The sequence below is a fragment of the Colius striatus genome, chromosome 1 (genome assembly GCF_028858725.1).
Source record: "Colius striatus isolate bColStr4 chromosome 1, bColStr4.1.hap1, whole genome shotgun sequence".
NCBI lineage: Eukaryota > Metazoa > Chordata > Aves > Coliiformes > Coliidae > Colius > Colius striatus.
The window spans coordinates 248418-267745 of NC_084759.1; the positions used below are offsets into that span (position 1 = coordinate 248418).

Consider the following 19328-nt stretch of genomic DNA (forward strand, 5'->3'; position numbering starts at 1 on the left):
AATCATGCTGGGAAGCAAAGAAGTCAAGCAAACGTGGAGAGTGCTTTTCAGCAGTCTTTCTGCTGTGGACTTTGCTCTGTCTCTGGCAGGCCCCAGCAGAACCATGTAGCACATACCTAGCAAAGGGGTGTGTGTGTTGCAGCCAGTTCCACAGGCAGACTGCCAGTGTGCAGGCGAGGCTGAAGATCATCCCTGGGCAAAGAAACCAGAGAAAAGTCAGGCCTGTCTCTTGAGGCCTCTTCTCATGGATAAGACAGTGTTTTGTCTCCCTCTGGGGATATGGGCAGAAGACAAAGGCACAAAGGGCAGGCGAGAGTGCGCTTCTCCTGCCACTGGCACAGCGCAGCTCTCCCACCTCAGCCCAAGGACCCGACAGCAAGCAGCACTGCTGAGCTTACCTGCATCTTCTTGGGCTCTGTGGCACTCTGCCGCCGGCTGCTCTGGAGCAGTGTCCGAGCTGGGAGCTAGTGGCAAGCTGACTTGGGTCTCTACACTGACGAACCTACGTGGCAAGATGACTTCTGCCTCTACATTGCTCACCCTAGGTGGCAAGCTGAGTTCTGCCTCTACATTGCTGACCCTGGGTGGCAAGCTGAGTTCTGCCTCTACATTGATGACCCTATGGCAGGAGGAAAAAAACAGGTTCCAGTTGCCCACTGTCCCCAGGCTGTGTGAGCCAAGGCCTTTGCCAGAAGCTGGCCTCTGGAAGCCTCCCAAGAGCACATCCCAGCTGTAGAAGAGAGAGGGCAGCAAGGCTGGGCTGCTTCCAGGGCTCTCCCCTCTCCTTTCCCCATCCTTAGCTTTACGGGTCTGCAGTGGGAGGAGAGGAACCAAAGCGACAGCAGCCCAGCCCCATTCTCCCCTCATCCCTCTCTGCTCCCCCTCGTACCTGCTCTCCTGGCAGGGGGTTGGCTCCACTACTTCCTTCCCTGGCTTCCAGTTGAGACATTGGCATCTTGTCGCACGTACCCTCCTTCCTGGCATCTCTGGGCAGAGGTAGGCTACCTGCTCACACCTCCCTCCTCAGTCCCAGTCCTTGCCTGGTCAGGCGAAAGCAGCTCTCCAGAAGCAACTGCCCCAGGCAACTGCTGAACAGGGCTACTTCCCTCGTCACCATGGACGGAGAACTGTGACTCACAGTGGGGCTCCCTGGGCAACACAGCTGCCTTCTGCCTGGCACAAAGGTGTCACTGACATCGGGAACAGACTCCTCAAGGCCAAAGTCCCATTAGAACCACAGAATCATTTGGGTTGGAAGAGGTCTTTGAGCTCCTGGAGTCCAACCCTGTCCTCACCCTGCCATGGCCACCACTAACCCCTGGCCCTCAGTATCTCAGCCCCATGGCTTTGGGATCCCTCCAGGGCTGGGCCTTCCCCCAGCTCCCTGGGCAGCCTAGCACAGGGGCTGACAACCCTCTCAGGGAAGCAGACATTCCTTTATCGCAGCACTGGGTGCACAGGGCATCGTTCCACTTAATGTGGGCACTGCAAAATGAAAGAACACTCCTTATATACATCAGAGGAATTAAGTGATTCTCTTTTTGTGGGTAATCCAGCCTCAATGAAACTGTTTTGAAGTTGTTTTTCTGCTCTGTTGTAAGGTTCTCTCCCTCACTGGCCCCCTAGACTGAATTCAAAGGCCTCAGCTCACAGGTGTCTGCACAACAGAGAAGGGGCCTTTGGTGCTTTTAACCCTGTGCTTGCAATTCTCTTATCATTCAACTCCAAGTCCAAATCATGTGTGTATAAAATAGCAAGTGAGGATAGGAATTTGAAGTCTATGAATGAGAAATCTCTCAAGTCTGGTATCATAGAGACTCCCAACAACAGCAGTGAGGTCTAGAATGGGGATATTCATGGGGGGAGTAATGGGGTTTCTGACAGGTCCCTCAGATAGGCTCCCCCTCCCATTTTATGGGAATGGAGCCTCTCCCCCTCCATTACCAATGTTAACTAATGCATTGCTTGTTGTGACACTCTCCAGGTCAGCTAGGAGACGTGCTCAGGCCCTGCCAGCGGTGGCTGGCCCTCTGAGCATGGCTGGTGGTGTCAGCAGGCAGGGAGCTGGGCACGGCCCCCGCCAGCAACAGAAACCAGTGTGGTTTGGAGCATAAAAGGAGGGCTTGGAGCATAACAATGATGGTTTGGGCACTCAAGGTGTGGTGTGGTGTAGGGGAATGGTTAATAAAAAGAGGGCATGGCCTGGTTGAGGGCTTGGACAATCCAGGCCTCAAAATGGTTGAAAGTCCTTGAACCAACCCACAATATGGCAGTTCACAGTGTTACAGGCAGCGTGATCTCAGTGTTCTAGCCAATGGGCTTAGTAGTTGGGGCGTGTGGACAAGGCATTGCAACCAATCAGAATGCTTCCCCAGGTCACGTGAGCAGCCATGAATCGTATAAATAGCCACGTACCACAGCCATAAAGTGAGCAAGAGTTTGAGCTCACATTGGGTGTACGTCTTGACTCTGGCCAATTTCCTACAGCGTGGACCCTAAATACCAACAGCTGGGCCCTTAAAATGATGCTTTGGACCCTGAGGGCTGTCTTTGCTGGGCTCCCAGGACTTCCTCCTGTTCCTCCCCCAAGCACTGGGTCAGACAGGTGATGGCCCACCAGCCACCCACGTGCTCTCCCACCAGCCCCAGCTGGAGACGGCCCTGGGGAGCAGTTCTTACAGGGAAGGACTGAGGCTCACGGACACTCCACCTGAAAGGGAAGAAATGGTACAACCGTGGCTGAAGAGAGGAGGGCTGCTGGGGGAAGATGCTGCTGCAGATGAGGCAGGAGGACTCATCACTGCCTCTGGGATTAGTGCAATGGCAGCGCTCAGCCTGGAGGAGGCTGAGGGGAGCCAGGAGCACTCTCTGCCACTCCCTGCCAGGAGGCTGCAGGGAGCTGGGGGTCGGGCTCTGCTCCCCAGCCATGAGCAACAGCCCAAGAGGAAAGGGGCTGGAGCTGCCCCAGGGGAGCTTGAGGCTGGAGCTGAGGCACAACTGTGTCTCTGAGAGGGGTGTCAGCCCCTGTGCCAGGCTGCCCAGGGAGCTGGGGGAAGGCCCAGCCCTGGAGGGATCCCAAAGCTGTGGGGCTGAGGTGCTGAGGGCCAGGGGTTAGTGGAGGCTGTGGCAGGGTGAGGACAGGGTTGGACTCCAGGAGCTTCCCCGGCTTCTCCAACCCAAATGATTCTGTGGTTCTAATGGTACTTTGGCCTTGAGGAGTCTGTTCCCAATTTCAGTGACACCTGAAAGGCCGCTGCTGCCTTTCCCTGCTCTCGCTCCGTGCTGCGGCTCCGCAACTGGCGCCTGGCCTGAGCCCGGGGCACAGCCAGCCCAGCTCTGCCACCGCTCACCCACAGAGCCCCGCCGGCAAACAGCCAGGCCAGGAGCAGCCCCAGGAGCCGTGGGGCCAGGGCCGAGGGGCCACTTTGTCACTCGGGGTTGCAGCCGCACACACACAGCCCCCCCGCTCCCAGCTTTCCCTGGCAAAGGGAGACAAGCGGGGCAGAGACGGGCTGGGTGACACGGAAATAGTGGGCTGAACAGAAACAGAAGGTTCTAGAAACCCCCGTGATGAGGGAAGGAAGAAAAACACGGAAACGTAGCCAATGGAACAAAATGGCCTCAGAAAGCCCTGTGGATGGGTGCAGCGAGCATTTGGAGACCCTGTCCCAGCAACTGGGGAGTCCCACGCAGTGGGTCCACTCCTAGGGGAGGTCTCCAAAGGCACCGCAAGAGGGTCCAGCTCTTTTCAAATCAACAATGTCACATCACTTCAATGTGAAAGAACACCTTTCATACGAGGAAAGACTGCTGGAACTGGGGCTGTTTATTCTGGAGCAGAGGAGACTGAGGGGGGATCTTATTAACATTTATAAATATCTAAAGAGTGGGTGTCAGGAGGTTGGGACATCCCCCTTTTCTATAGTAGCCGGTAACAGGACAAGGGGTGATGGGATGAAGCTGGAACACAAAAAGTGCCACTTAAACATAAGAAAACACTATTTCAGCATGAGAGTGACGGAGCCCTGGCACAGGCTGTCCAGGGGCGTTGTGGAGGCTCCTTCCTTGGAGGGCTTCAAGACCCACCTGGACATGTTCCTATGCAGCCTGGTCTAGGTGAACCTGCTTCTGCAGGGGGGTTGGACTAGATGATCTCTAAAGGTCCCTTCCAACCCCACCATTCTATGAATCTGGGAACATCTGGTTTCAGACGCCGTTGAGATCCCCAGAGCTTGGCCAGGGCTCAGGGAGGAACCAAGGGAGTCTCTTGACCTACTGGGCTTTGATCATCTATTTTCACACATGGCCTTGACAGTCTGCCCCCAAACAAGCACAAGAATGCGTTCTCACGGCATTTATCTTCACTAATAATTCTATTCTGTCTAACCGACATCTGTCACTAATATAATCCTACATTTAGGTAATAGCCATAAAGGCATTGCCTCTTGTTCTTCAGTCCATTTCTGCTTATCTCTCGCAGCTACAATTTATGTCCCAAGAGCTGGAGATGGTGGACTGGGGCTCTATGAAACCCTGGAACCTTTCCAGTTTCTGCCTTCTATCCGGGTCTCTCTTGTTATGCCATCCTCCCATGAACCCGGACTCGAGAAATGCACGTGTACTTTGGGCTTCCCCAGTTGCTCATCACAAGAACTTTGATGGAGGAAAAAGCTCTGGAGATCTGTGTGTTCAGTGAAGAAAGAAAAGGAAACGGAGGTGTTCAGAGCAACAGTGCAGCCACATCTCCCCCTGCCAGCCCTGCTCCTGCTCAGGAACAGGCTCCCCAAAGCAGCTGGGCATCCTCTGCATGCCATCCTTGGGACTGCATCTCCTTCCCTCGGCCCTCTGCCTCTGCTGCTTGTTCTGTGCTGACAGAGAGGCCCAGGAGGGGCTGTGATGCGTAGGGCAGCTGCTGGGCAACTCCACGACGCTCCCCTTGTCCCCTCGGCTCGCCTTCCCCTGGCAGCACGAGGGCAGGGGAGAGAAGGGGCTATGCTGGGAGGAGAGGACACTGTCCCACCCGCCACAGGCCACAAGACAGAGTGCTGGGGCTGCCCAAGGGCTTTTGGCACCGGCCACCCCTCTTTCTGCAGGGCACAAAGGCCTTGCTCTGGTGCAGCGTCTGCGTGTGCAGCTGGCTCCGCTGAAGGCAGCGGCTGCAGCCAGGGATCTCTCGGAGCTTGTGCTCCCACCTGCCTGGTCCTGCCCGTGTTGTCCTTTTGCTGCCACTACCACACACTGCTCAGCCCTCACAACCCCACACCAGGTCTCTCTCAAAGCAAGCCAGTGCCCAGGGAGACAGCATTCACACCCTCCCTGCTGTGGACTTGCAGGCAAACCTCTTTTGCTCCGTGCCACCTCCCCCCCATGCCCAGACCGTACCTTCAGAGAGAAGGGCTGAATGGACTCTTTTGCCACATCATAGATGAACGAACCGAGCCAAGTTTCCTCTTCACTTTCAGCCTCAAATCCCTCGGGAGCAAAACAGAAGGAGAGAGCTCAGACTCAAGTCGACAAAAAAGGAACGTTTGTATGTGCTGCACCAGCCCTGCTACCTACCCAGCCTCTCCCGGGCAATAACCACAGCCTGGTGCTGGCTGGGGATGGGCTCAGTCTCCACCTTGAGCTTTGGTCAAGAACCCAAGAGGGGCTTTGGCCACAATAAGTCCTGAGAGGGTGAAACCTCCTGAGCCCTTGAAGCACCTGGCTAGGGCACTGCAGTGCTCAGGAAAGAGCGAGGCAGCAGCCTCAGACGGGGCACAAAAGCAGGAGAGTCCCTGCCACGTCCTCGTAGGGCCAGATGCAGCCAGAAGCCCCCAGCACACGCTTACATAGACAGCCAGGCCTTTGGGAGCACTGCTGGCAGCCACAGACAAGGAGTCTTCCTCAACGATGTGCTGCACAGCGATGGCAGTCAGGTGGACTCGGGCTGGCAGCCTGATGACAACGTGGCCAGAATGCCCTGGGAAACACCAGCGCTTGCCCTGGGAGACATCCATCTGCAAAGCAGCACAGGAGAGCAACGAAACAGGAGTGAGTGCTGGGGCCAGCACAGCTGCTCGTCTGGCCTGGAGCACAGGAGCTGTGTGCCTGGGGCTCTGCTCCAGCTCCAGGAGGAGGTGCCTGCCAGGAAACGGACAGGAGCAGGAGGCATCTTCCCTGCCTGCCAAAGGGACTCTGCCTCTTAGGGAAAAAAAGCAGAAACCTGGGCTATGAAACCCTCCTGGTCAGGGCCCCCGCCTCATGCCTCCTGAAACAGCAGCAGTAGGTTTCCAGCAAGCCCTGCCCCGTGTTGGAGCTCTGGCTTAAGGAACCTCATCAATGCTGTGGGCCTCCACAGTACCACAGGCAGGCAAGCAGCACTGATGGTTTCTGCTACAGTACCTGCAAGATGGTGTCAGGCTCATCCTCAGTGCACCTTCTGTTCAGCAAAAGACTGTAGCCCCACTTCCATCCGCACCTGTAGGTGGGGGAAGTTCTCTTCATGTCAATGGTGGCACCTGTGAGGAAGGGAGAGCAGCTGACTGCGAGAGCCACAAACCAGGATGCCTCGGTGATTCTAAATCATTCTGAGGCAGCTGAGCAGCTCCAAGCCTGTCACTCCTGTCCCTGTGGCCACGGTGGTGAGGTCCCCCTGCTGCACAGGGCACTGCCAGCAGCCATGTCCCTGGTGACTGCTTCTCTCCCAGCAGCCCAAGGACAAGGTCTGAAGGTGCTGGGAGACAGCAGGCGCCCATGTGGGTGTCAGCAGACCAAAGCTGAGGGCCTGCTGCACTGGCAGCAAAGGATGACCCAGCCAGTCCCCTTCCAACTGCCCTGGAGAGGAGCAGAGTCCCTCCATCAGCACAGGAACTTGTGTGGGGGCAGCAGCAGGGGCACACACGGGCTGAGGGCAGCAGCGGGAGGGAGTCCGAGAGCCACGCTGCCACAGCCTTCCTCTTGGTCTGCAGAGAGCATATCAGCTCCCCTACTTTTGATAGCAGTGCCTGGAGCACAGCCTCCCTGGAGCTTGCTGCAGCCAGGCACGGGGCAAGGAGACGGGGCTGCTTGTGTCCTTACCCAAGCTTTTCAGGGCCCAGTCAGAATTCATCATGTTGACATGAAAAGACATCTCCAGTGCTCCCTTGTCATCTTCCTGGGAAAGCCATGAAAGAACACAGAAAGGAACCACATCAGTAGACTGCTCAGCATGCCTCCTGGCACCCAGAGATGCAAAAGGTCAGTGTCAGCAAATGTGAGGCAAGCCTTGTCCACGGAGCTGACGGACTCACTGCTGCTGACTGGTGCCACAAAGGCTGAGAAACTCTGTCTGAGGCTGTGAGGTGGGTTGACAAGAGGCCTCACACCCTCGTGGTCACCCTCCACACTCTCCAGGTCAGCTAGGAGACGTGCTCAGGCCCTGCAAGCTATGGCTGGCCCTCTGAGCATGGCTGGCTCTCACCCCTGCCTCAGGGGCACAGCCAGAGCACCAGCACTACAAGGGAAAGGACGTCAGGAGTCCCGCACTGGCCTGCAGCAGCCCATTAAACTGGGCCTGCAGAAGGGCCTGTGCAGGGCAGAAGCTCAGCCAGCAAGGCCCCAGCTGCTCCCTTGCAGGTGTCCATCCCATCAGTGTCACCAACCTCTGTGCCTGCCTTCGCCTGCATCCTCCACGCTGACAGCAGAGTCCCACAGTAAATGCCAACTGCAATGGACATCAGCAAGACATAGTTATTTGCCTGGGGTTGCAAGCAGTCCTGCACTCACCTTATCTCCTCCCTGTTGCTCTGGGCTGGGACAGCAGGTTGGCTGGGGAGGTGGGGAACGAGGGCTGCAGAGAGGGGCCACGTGCCTCTGCCCGGGAGCCATCAGCCCAGGCTTCAGGGGCTGTACAGCTCTGGGCTCCAGGTGTGCTCAGGGTCCCATTTCCCCATCCACTGAGACCAGGCTGCAGGGGCCAGGAGAGGTACCTCTCCATCACTCCCCTGCACGGCCCCTCTGGCAATCTCTAGTTCAGGCTTGGACATACATAGGCCCTTCACTCCCAGACACAGGCTGAGCCCTCTGGCTTGCTGGCCAGAGCAGCGGCATGCCAGGCACATCCTTTCCCTGCCTTAGTGGCAGTCCAAAACCCAGTCCCAGTCAAGGACATGCTCAGAAAGAATTTGGGCCCCAGAATTACCACACATAAACCCAAAAGCTGGCCATCTGAAGGCTGCCGTGCAGCACAGACAAGCGTTTGCTCACGCCAACTCACCCAGAAGCACTACGAGCAGCACCAAGAACCTGTTTTCCAGGGCTGCCTTGAACCTCTGGTTCTCCAGGGATGTCTTCAGCCTGAAACGGAGGGAGTCTTGTGGCCGTCAGTGAGCCAAGGCTGGAGCAAAACTCTTCACAAGCAGGTTTCCCTTTCCAGGCTGAAAAGCCAGTGTTTTGAAAGCCTGCTGCTGACACAGAGAGCTGGCAGAGCAGCACTCGGGAGGAACACATTCTGTCCTCACCCTTCAGCAGTGCCAGCAGCTCTTCCCCAAAGGAAGGGCTCCAGGAGCACCTTCCAAAAGCCATTGGCAATCATGCTGGGAAGCAAAGAAGTCAAGCAAACATGGAGAGTGCTTTTCAGCAGTCTTTCTGCTGTGGACTTTGCTCTGTCTCTGGCAGGCCCCAGCAGAACCATGTAGCACATACCTAGCAAAGGGGTGTGTGTGTTGCAGCCAGTTCCACAGGCAGACTGCCAGTGTGCAGGCGAGGCTGAAGATCATCCCTGGGCAAAGAAACCAGAGAAAAGTCAGGCCTGTCTCTTGAGGCCTCTTCTCATGGATAAGACAGTGTTTTGTCTCCCTCTGGGGATATGGGCAGAAGACAAAGGCACAAAGGGCAGGCGAGAGTGCGCTTCTCCTGCCACTGGCACAGCGCAGCTCTCCCACCTCAGCCCAAGGACCCGACAGCAAGCAGCACTGCTGAGCTTACCTGCATCTTCCTGGGCTCTGTGGCACTCTGCCGCCGGCTGCTCTGGAGCAGTGTCCGAGCTGGGAGCTAGTGGCAAGCTGACTTGGGTCTCTACACTGACGAACCTATGTGGCAAGATGACTTCTGCCTCTACATTGCTGACCCTAGGTGGCAAGCTGAGTTCTGCCTCTACATTGCTGACCCTGGGTGGCAAGCTGAGTTCTGCCTCTACATTGATGACCCTATGGCAGGAGGAAAAAAACAGGTTCCAGTTGCCCACTGTCCCCAGGCTGTGTGAGCCAAGGCCTTTGCCAGAAGCTGGCCTCTGGAAGCCTCCCAAGAGCACATCCCAGCTGTAGAAGAGAGAGGGCAGCAAGGCTGGGCTGCTTCCAGGGCTCTCCCCTCTCCTTTCCCCATCCTTAGCTTTACGGGTCTGCAGTGGGAGGAGAGGAACCAAAGCGACAGCAGCCCAGCCCCATTCTCCCCTCATCCCTCTCTGCTCCCCCTCGTACCTGCTCTCCTGGCAGGGGGTTGGCTCCACTACTTCCTTCCCTGGCTTCCAGTTGAGACATTGGCATCTTGTCGCACGTACCCTCCTTCCTGGCATCTCTGGGCAGAGGTAGGCTACCTGCTCACACCTCCCTCCTCAGTCCCAGTCCTTGCCTGGTCAGGCGAAAGCAGCTCTCCAGAAGCAACTGCCCCAGGCAACTGCTGAACAGGGCTACTTCCCTCGTCACCATGGACGGAGAACTGTGACTCACAGTGGGGCTCCCTGGGCAACACAGCTGCCTTCTGCCTGGCACAAAGGTGTCACTGACATCGGGAACAGACTCCTCAAGGCCAAAGTCCCATTAGAACCACAGAATCATTTGGGTTGGAAGAGGTCTTTGAGCTCCTGGAGTCCAACCCTGTCCTCACCCTGCCATGGCCACCACTAACCCCTGGCCCTCAGTATCTCAGCCCCATGGCTTTGGGATCCCTCCAGGGCTGGGCCTTCCCCCAGCTCCCTGGGCAGCCTAGCACAGGGGCTGACAACCCTCTCAGGGAAGCAGACATTCCTTTATCGCAGCACTGGGTGCACAGGGCATCGTTCCACTTAATGTGGGCACTGCAAAATGAAAGAACACTCCTTATATACATCAGAGGAATTAAGTGATTCTCTTTTTGTGGGTAATCCAGCCTCAATGAAACTGTTTTGAAGTTGTTTTTCTGCTCTGTTGTAAGGTTCTCTCCCTCACTGGCCCCCTAGACTGAATTCAAAGGCCTCAGCTCACAGGTGTCTGCACAACAGAGAAGGGGCCTTTGGTGCTTTTAACCCTGTGCTTGCAATTCTCTTATCATTCAACTCCAAGTCCAAATCATGTGTGTATAAAATAGCAAGTGAGGATAGGAATTTGAAGTCTATGAATGAGAAATCTCTCAAGTCTGGTATCATAGAGACTCCCAACAACAGCAGTGAGGTCTAGAATGGGGATATTCATGGGGGGAGTAATGGGGTTTCTGACAGGTCCCTCAGATAGGCTCCCCCTCCCATTTTATGGGAATGGAGCCTCTCCCCCTCCATTACCAATGTTAACTAATGCATTGCTTGTTGTGACACTCTCCAGGTCAGCTAGGAGACGTGCTCAGGCCCTGCCAGCGGTGGCTGGCCCTCTGAGCATGGCTGGTGGTGTCAGCAGGCAGGGAGCTGGGCACGGCCCCCGCCAGCAACAGAAACCAGTGTGGTTTGGAGCATAAAAGGAGGGCTTGGAGCATAACAATGATGGTTTGGGCACTCAAGGTGTGGTGTGGTGTAGGGGAATGGTTAATAAAAAGAGGGCATGGCCTGGTTGAGGGCTTGGACAATCCAGGCCTCAAAATGGTTGAAAGTCCTTGAACCAACCCACAATATGGCAGTTCACAGTGTTACAGGCAGCGTGATCTCAGTGTTCTAGCCAATGGGCTTAGTAGTTGGGGCGTGTGGACAAGGCATTGCAACCAATCAGAATGCTTCCCCAGGTCACGTGAGCAGCCATGAATCGTATAAATAGCCACGTACCACAGCCATAAAGTGAGCAAGAGTTTGAGCTCACATTGGGTGTACGTCTTGACTCTGGCCAATTTCCTACAGCGTGGACCCTAAATACCAACAGCTGGGCCCTTAAAATGATGCTTTGGACCCCGAGGGCTGTCTTTGCTGGGCTCCCAGGACTTCCTCCTGTTCCTCCCCCAAGCACTGGGTCAGACAGGTGATGGCCCACCAGCCACCCACGTGCTCTCCCACCAGCCCCAGCTGGAGACGGCCCTGGGGAGCAGTTCTTACAGGGAAGGACTGAGGCTCACGGACACTCCACCTGAAAGGGAAGAAATGGTACAACCGTGGCTGAAGAGAGGAGGGCTGCTGGGGGAAGATGCTGCTGCAGATGAGGCAGGAGGACTCATCACTGCCTCTGGGATTAGTGCAATGGCAGCGCTCAGCCTGGAGGAGGCTGAGGGGAGCCAGGAGCACTCTCTGCCACTCCCTGCCAGGAGGCTGCAGGGAGCTGGGGGTCGGGCTCTGCTCCCCAGCCATGAGCAACAGCCCAAGAGGAAAGGGGCTGGAGCTGCCCCAGGGGAGCTTGAGGCTGGAGCTGAGGCACAACTGTGTCTCTGAGAGGGGTGTCAGCCCCTGTGCCAGGCTGCCCAGGGAGCTGGGGGAAGGCCCAGCCCTGGAGGGATCCCAAAGCTGTGGGGCTGAGGTGCTGAGGGCCAGGGGTTAGTGGAGGCTGTGGCAGGGTGAGGACAGGGTTGGACTCCAGGAGCTTCCCCGGCTTCTCCAACCCAAATGATTCTGTGGTTCTAATGGTACTTTGGCCTTGAGGAGTCTGTTCCCAATTTCAGTGACACCTGAAAGGCCGCTGCTGCCTTTCCCTGCTCTCGCTCCGTGCTGCGGCTCCGCAACTGGCGCCTGGCCTGAGCCCGGGGCACAGCCAGCCCAGCTCTGCCACCGCTCACCCACAGAGCCCCGCCGGCAAACAGCCAGGCCAGGAGCAGCCCCAGGAGCCGTGGGGCCAGGGCCGAGGGGCCACTTTGTCACTCGGGGTTGCAGCCGCACACACACAGCCCCCCCGCTCCCAGCTTTCCCTGGCAAAGGGAGACAAGCGGGGCAGAGACGGGCTGGGTGACACGGAAATAGTGGGCTGAACAGAAACAGAAGGTTCTAGAAACCCCCGTGATGAGGGAAGGAAGAAAAACACGGAAACGTAGCCAATGGAACAAAATGGCCTCAGAAAGCCCTGTGGATGGGTGCAGCGAGCATTTGGAGACCCTGTCCCAGCAACTGGGGAGTCCCACGCAGTGGGTCCACTCCTAGGGGAGGTCTCCAAAGGCACCGCAAGAGGGTCCAGCTCTTTTCAAATCAACAATGTCACATCACTTCAATGTGAAAGAACACCTTTCATACGAGGAAAGACTGCTGGAACTGGGGCTGTTTATTCTGGAGCAGAGGAGACTGAGGGGGGATCTTATTAACATTTATAAATATCTAAAGAGTGGGTGTCAGGAGGTTGGGACATCCCCCTTTTCTATAGTAGCTGGTAACAGGACAAGGGGTGATGGGATGAAGCTGGAACACAAAAAGTGCCACTTAAACATAAGAAAACACTATTTCAGCATGAGAGTGACGGAGCCCTGGCACAGGCTGTCCAGGGGCGTTGTGGAGGCTCCTTCCTTGGAGGGCTTCAAGACCCACCTGGACATGTTCCTATGCAGCCTGGTCTAGGTGAACCTGCTTCTGCAGGGGGGTTGGACTAGATGATCTCTAAAGGTCCCTTCCAACCCCACCATTCTATGAATCTGGGAACATCTGGTTTCAGACGCCGTTGAGATCCCCAGAGCTTGGCCAGGGCTCAGGGAGGAACCAAGGGAGTCTCTTGACCTACTGGGCTTTGATCATCTATTTTCACACATGGCCTTGACAGTCTGCCCCCAAACAAGCACAAGAATGCGTTCTCACGGCATTTATCTTCACTAATAATTCTATTCTGTCTAACCGACATCTGTCACTAATATAATCCTACATTTAGGTAATAGCCATAAAGGCATTGCCTCTTGTTCTTCAGTCCATTTCTGCTTATCTCTCGCAGCTACAATTTATGTCCCAAGAGCTGGAGATGGTGGACTGGGGCTCTATGAAACCCTGGAACCTTTCCAGTTTCTGCCTTCTATCCGGGTCTCTCTTGTTATGCCATCCTCCCATGAACCCGGACTCGAGAAATGCACGTGTACTTTGGGCTTCCCCAGTTGCTCATCACAAGAACTTTGATGGAGGAAAAAGCTCTGGAGATCTGTGTGTTCAGTGAAGAAAGAAAAGGAAACGGAGGTGTTCAGAGCAACAGTGCAGCCACATCTCCCCCTGCCAGCCCTGCTCCTGCTCAGGAACAGGCTCCCCAAAGCAGCTGGGCATCCTCTGCATGCCATCCTTGGGACTGCATCTCCTTCCCTCGGCCCTCTGCCTCTGCTGCTTGTTCTGTGCTGACAGAGAGGCCCAGGAGGGGCTGTGATGCGTAGGGCAGCTGCTGGGCAACTCCACGACGCTCCCCTTGTCCCCTCGGCTCGCCTTCCCCTGGCAGCACGAGGGCAGGGGAGAGAAGGGGCTATGCTGGGAGGAGAGGACACTGTCCCACCCGCCACAGGCCACAAGACAGAGTGCTGGGGCTGCCCAAGGGCTTTTGGCACCGGCCACCCCTCTTTCTGCAGGGCACAAAGGCCTTGCTCTGGTGCAGCGTCTGCGTGTGCAGCTGGCTCCGCTGAAGGCAGCGGCTGCAGCCAGGGATCTCTCGGAGCTTGTGCTCCCACCTGCCTGGTCCTGCCCGTGTTGTCCTTTTGCTGCCACTACCACACACTGCTCAGCCCTCACAACCCCACACCAGGTCTCTCTCAAAGCAAGCCAGTGCCCAGGGAGACAGCATTCACACCCTCCCTGCTGTGGACTTGCAGGCAAACCTCTTTTGCTCCGTGCCACCTCCCCCCCATGCCCAGACCGTACCTTCAGAGAGAAGGGCTGAATGGACTCTTTTGCCACATCATAGATGAACGAACCGAGCCAAGTTTCCTCTTCACTTTCAGCCTCAAATCCCTCGGGAGCAAAACAGAAGGAGAGAGCTCAGACTCAAGTCGACAAAAAAGGAACGTTTGTATGTGCTGCACCAGCCCTGCTACCTACCCAGCCTCTCCCGGGCAATAACCACAGCCTGGTGCTGGCTGGGGATGGGCTCAGTCTCCACCTTGAGCTTTGGTCAAGAACCCAAGAGGGGCTTTGGCCACAATAAGTCCTGAGAGGGTGAAACCTCCTGAGCCCTTGAAGCACCTGGCTAGGGCACTGCAGTGCTCAGGAAAGAGCGAGGCAGCAGCCTCAGACGGGGCACAAAAGCAGGAGAGTCCCTGCCATGTCCTCGTAGGGCCAGATGCAGCCAGAAGCCCCCAGCACACACTTACATAGACAGCCAGGCCTTTGGGAGCACTGCTGGCAGCCACAGACAAGGAGTCTTCCTCAACGATGTGCTGCACAGCGATGGCAGTCAGGTGGACTCGGGCTGGCAGCCTGATGACAAGGTAGCCAGAATGCCCTGGGAAACACCAGCGCTTGCCCTGGGAGACATCCATCTGCAAAGCAGCACAGGAGAGCAACGAAACAGGAGTGAGTGCTGGGGCCAGCACAGCTGCTCGTCTGGCCTGGAGCACAGGAGCTGTGTGCCTGGGGCTCTGCTCCAGCTCCAGGAGGAGGTGCCTGCCAGGAAACGGACAGGAGCAGGAGGCATCTTCCCTGCCTGCCAAAGGGACTCTGCGTCTTAGGGGAAAAAGCAGAAACATGGGCTATGAAACCCTCCTGGTCAGGGCCCCCGCCTCATGCCTCCTGAAACAGCAGCAGTAGGTTTCCAGCAAGCCCTGCCCCGTGTTGGAGCTCTGGCTTCAGGAACCTCATCAATGCCTCCACAGTACCACAGGCAGGCAAGCAGCACTGATGGTTTCTGCTACAGTACCTGCAAGATGGTGTCAGGCTCATCCTCAGTGCACCTTCTGTTCAGCAAAAGACTGTAGCCCCACTTCCATCCGCACCTGTAGGTGGGGGAAGTTCTCTTCATGTCAATGGTGGCACCTGTGAGGAAGGGAGAGCAGCTGACTGCGAGAGCCACAAACCAGGATGCCTCGGTGCTCCTACATCATTCTGAGGCAGCTGAGCAGCTCCAAGCCTGTCACTCCTGTCCCTGTGGCCACAGTGGTGAGGTCCCCCTGCTGCACAGGGCACTGCCAGCAGCCATGTCCCTGGTGACTGCTTCTCTCCCAGCAGCCCAAGGACAAAGTCTGAAGGTGCTGGGAGACAGCAGGCGCCCATGTGGGTGTCAGCAGACCAAAGCTGAGGGCCTGCTGCACTGGCAGCAAAGGATGACCCAGCCAGTCCCCTTCCAACTGCCCTGGAGAGGAGCAGAGTCCCTCCATCAGCACAGGAACTTGTGTGGGGGCAGCAGCAGGGGCACACACGGGCTGAGGGCAGCAGCGGGAGGGAGTCCGAGAGCCACGCTGCCACAGCCTTCCTCTTGGTCTGCAGAGAGCGTATCAGCTCCCCTACTTTTGATAGCAGTGCCTGGAGCACAGCCTCCCTGGAGCTTGCTGCAGCCAGGCACGGGGCAAGGAGACGGGGCTGCTTGTGTCCTTACCCAAGCTTTTCAGGGCCCAGTCAGAATTCATCATGTTGACATGAAAAGACATCTCCAGTGCTCCCTTGTCATCTTCCTGGGAAAGCCATGAAAGAACACAGAAAGGAACCACATCAGTAGACTGCTCAGCGTGCCTCCTGGCACCCAGAGATGCAAAAGGTCAGTGTCAGCAAATGCGAGGCAAGCCTTGTCCACGGAGCTGACGGACTCACTGCTGCTGACTGGTGCCACAAAGGCTGAGAAACTCTGTCTGAGGCTGTGAGGTGGGTTGACAAGAGGCCTCACACCCTCGTGCCCACCCTCCACACTCTCCAGGTCAGCTAGGAGACGTGCTCAGGCCCTGCAAGCTATGGCTGGCCCTCTGAGCATGGCTGGCTCTCACCCCTGCCTCAGGGGCACAGCCAGAGCACCAGCACTACAAGGGAAAGGACGTCAGGAGTCCCGCACTGGCCTGCAGCAGCCCATTAAACTAGGCCTGCAGAAGGGCCTGTGCAGGGCAGAAGCTCAGCCAGCAAGGCCCCAGCTGCTCCCTTGCAGGTGTCCATCCCATCAGTGTCACCAACCTCTGTGCCTGCCTTCGCCTGCATCCTCCACGCTGACAGCAGAGTCCCACAGTAAATGCCAACTGCAATGGACATCAGCAAGACATAGTTATTTGCCTGGGGTTGCAAGCAGTCCTGCACTCACCTTATCTCCTCCCTGTTGCTCTGGGCTGGGACAGCAGGTTGGCTGGGGAGGTGGGGAACGAGGGCTGCAGAGAGGGGCCACGTGCCTCTGCCCGGGAGCCATCAGCCCAGGCTTCAGGGGCTGTACAGCTCTGGGCTCCAGGTGTGCTCAGGGCCCCATTTCCCCATCCACTGAGACCGGGCTGCAGGGGCCAGGAGAGGTACCTCTCCATCACTCCCCTGCACGGCCCCTCTGGCAATCTCTAGTTCAGGCTTGGACATATATAGGCCCTTCACTCCCAGACACAGGCTGAGCCCTCTGGCTTGCTGGCCAGAGCAGCGGCATGCCAGGCACATCCTTTCCCTGCCTTAGTGGCAGTCCAAAACCCAGTCCCAGTCAAGGACATGCTCAGAAAGAATTTGGGCCCCAGAATTACCACACATAAACCCAAAAGCTGGCCATCTGAAGGCTGCCGTGCAGCACAGACAAGCGTTTGCTCACGCCAACTCACCCAGAAGCACTACGAGCAGCACCAAGAACCTGTTTTCCAGGGCTGCCTTGAACCTCTGGTTCTCCAGGGATGTCTTCAGCCTGAAACAGAGGGAGTCTTGTGGCCGTCAGTGAGCCAAGGCTGGAGCAAAACTCTTCACAAGCAGGTTTCCCTTTCCAGGCTGAAAAGCCAGTGTTTTGAAAGCCTGCTGCTGACAGAGAGAGCTGGCAGAGCAGCACTCGGGAGGAACACATTCTGTCCTCACCCTTCAGCAGTGCCAGCAGCTCTTCCCCAAAGGAAGGGCTCCAGGAGCACCTTCCAAAAGCCATTGGCAATCATGCTGGGAAGCAAAGAAGTCAAGCAAACGTGGAGAGTGCTTTTCAGCAGTCTTTCTGCTGTGGACTTTGCTCTGTCTCTGGCAGGCCCCAGCAGAACCATGTAGCACATACCTAGCAAAGGGGTGTGTGTGTTGCAGCCAGTTCCACAGGCAGACTGCCAGTGTGCAGGCGAGGCTGAAGATCATCCCTGGGCAAAGAAACCAGAGAAAAGTCAGGCCTGTCTCTTGAGGCCTCTTCTCATGGATAAGACAGTGTTTTGTCTCCCTCTGGGGATATGGGCAGAAGACAAAGGCACAAAGGGCAGGCGAGAGTGCGCTTCTCCTGCCACTGGCACAGCGCAGCTCTCCCACCTCAGCCCAAGGACCCGACAGCAAGCAGCACTGCTGAGCTTACCTGCATCTTCTTGGGCTCTGTGGCACTCTGCCGCCGGCTGCTCTGGAGCAGTGTCCGAGCTGGGAGCTAGTGGCAAGCTGACTTGGGTCTCTACACTGACGAACCTACGTGGCAAGATGACTTCTGCCTCTACATTGCTCACCCTAGGTGGCAAGCTGAGTTCTGCCTCTACATTGCTGACCCTGGGTGGCAAGCTGAGTTCTGCCTCTACATTGATGACCCTATGGCAGGAGGAAAAAAACAGGTTCCAGTTGCCCACTGTCCCCAGGCTGTGTGAGCCAAGGCCTTTGCCAGAAGCTGGCCTCTGGAAGCCTCCCAAGAGCACATCCCAGCTGTAGAAGAGAGAGGGCAGCAAGGCTGGGCTGCTTCCAGGGCTCTCCCCTCTCCTTTCCCCATCCTTAGCTTTACGGGTCTGCAGTGGGAGGAGAGGAACCAAAGCGACAGCAGCCCAGCCCCATTCTCCCCTCATCCCTCTCTGCTCCCCCTCGTACCTGCTCTCCTGGCAGGGGGTTGGCTCCACTACTTCCTTCCCTGGCTTCCAGTTGAGACATTGGCATCTTGTCGCACGTACCCTCCTTCCTGGCATCTCTGGGCAGAGGTAGGCTACCTGCTCACACCTCCCTCCTCAGTCCCAGTCCTTGCCTGGTCAGGCGAAAGCAGCTCTCCAGAAGCAACTGCCCCAGGCAACTGCTGAACAGGGCTACTTCCCTCGTCACCATGGACGGAGAACTGTGACTCACAGTGGGGCTCCCTGGGCAACACAGCTGCCTTCTGCCTGGCACAAAGGTGTCACTGACATCGGGAACAGACTCCTCAAGGCCAAAGTCCCATTAGAACCACAGAATCATTTGGGTTGGAAGAGGTCTTTGAGCTCCTGGAGTCCAACCCTGTCCTCACCCTGCCATGGCCACCACTAACCCCTGGCCCTCAGTATCTCAGCCCCATGGCTTTGGGATCCCTCCAGGGCTGGGCCTTCCCCCAGCTCCCTGGGCAGCCTAGCACAGGGGCTGACAACCCTCTCAGGGAAGCAGACATTCCTTTATCGCAGCACTGGGTGCACAGGGCATCGTTCCACTTAATGTGGGCACTGCAAAATGAAAGAACACTCCTTATATACATCAGAGGAATTAAGTGATTCTCTTTTTGTGGGTAATCCAGCCTCAATGAAACTGTTTTGAAGTTGTTTTTCTGCTCTGTTGTAAGGTTCTCTCCCTCACTGGCCCCCTAGACTGAATTCAAAGGCCTCAGCTCACAGGTGTCTGCACAACAGAGAAGGGGCCTTTGGTGCTTTTAACCCTGTGCTTGCAATTCTCTTATCATTCAACTCCAAGTCCAAATCATGTGTGTATAAAATAGCAAGTGAGGATAGGAATTTGAAGTCTATGAATGAGAAATCTCTCAAGTCTGGTATCATAGAGACTCCCAACAACAGCAGTGAGGTCTAGAATGGGGATATTCATGGGGGGAGTAATGGGGTTTCTGACAGGTCCCTCAGATAGGCTCCCCCTCCCATTTTATGGGAATGGAGCCTCTCCCCCTCCATTACCAATGTTAACTAATGCATTGCTTGTTGTGACACTCTCCAGGTCAGCTAGGAGACATGCTCAGGCCCTGCCAGCGGTGGCTGGCCCTCTGAGCATGGCTGGTGGTGTCAGCAGGCAGGGAGCTGGGCACGGCCCCCGCCAGCAACAGAAACCAGTGTGGTTTGGAGCATAAAAGGAGGGCTTGGAGCATAACAATGATGGTTTGGGCACTCAAGGTGTGGTGTGGTGTAGGGGAATGGTTAATAAAAAGAGGGCATGGCCTGGTTGAGGGCTTGGACAATCCAGGCCTCAAAATGGT

At 56.5% G+C, this 19328-nt stretch overlaps 2 protein-coding genes across 4 annotated transcripts; both read right to left on the reverse strand.

Annotated features, from left to right (window-relative positions):
- Nucleotides 1-115: 115 nt before the first annotated feature.
- On the reverse strand, nucleotides 116-14480 carry LOC133624874 (sperm-associated antigen 4 protein-like). Of its 3 annotated transcripts, none has more exons than XM_061989699.1 (10): nucleotides 14380-14480; nucleotides 13931-14020; nucleotides 8665-8740; nucleotides 8237-8316; nucleotides 7623-7684; nucleotides 7060-7135; nucleotides 6385-6500; nucleotides 5832-5999; nucleotides 5383-5472; nucleotides 116-192 (listed from the first exon to the last, which is right to left on the reverse strand). In XM_061989699.1, exons 3-10 carry the CDS (start codon nucleotides 8736-8738, stop codon nucleotides 187-189), a joined length of 672 nt encoding a protein of 223 aa, XP_061845683.1. In that variant the 5' UTR covers nucleotides 8739-8740; nucleotides 13931-14020; nucleotides 14380-14480; the 3' UTR covers nucleotides 116-186. The 3 variants fall into 3 exon arrangements, with proteins under 3 accessions (XP_061845683.1, XP_061845690.1, XP_061845699.1); XM_061989706.1 differs by lacking the exon at nucleotides 14380-14480 and adding an exon at nucleotides 14108-14148; XM_061989715.1 differs by lacking the exons at nucleotides 116-192; nucleotides 5383-5472 and adding an exon at nucleotides 5617-5668.
- LOC133629619 (uncharacterized) lies at nucleotides 12835-18205 on the reverse strand. The gene is made up of 10 exons (XM_062020308.1): nucleotides 18129-18205; nucleotides 17487-17707; nucleotides 17205-17280; nucleotides 16777-16856; nucleotides 16163-16224; nucleotides 15600-15675; nucleotides 14925-15040; nucleotides 14380-14547; nucleotides 13931-14020; nucleotides 12835-12864 (listed from the first exon to the last, which is right to left on the reverse strand). The coding sequence occupies exons 1-10, from the start codon at nucleotides 18203-18205 to the stop codon at nucleotides 12835-12837; spliced, it is 996 nt and encodes a 331-aa protein (XP_061876292.1).
- Between the last annotated feature and the right edge of the window lie 1123 nt (nucleotides 18206-19328).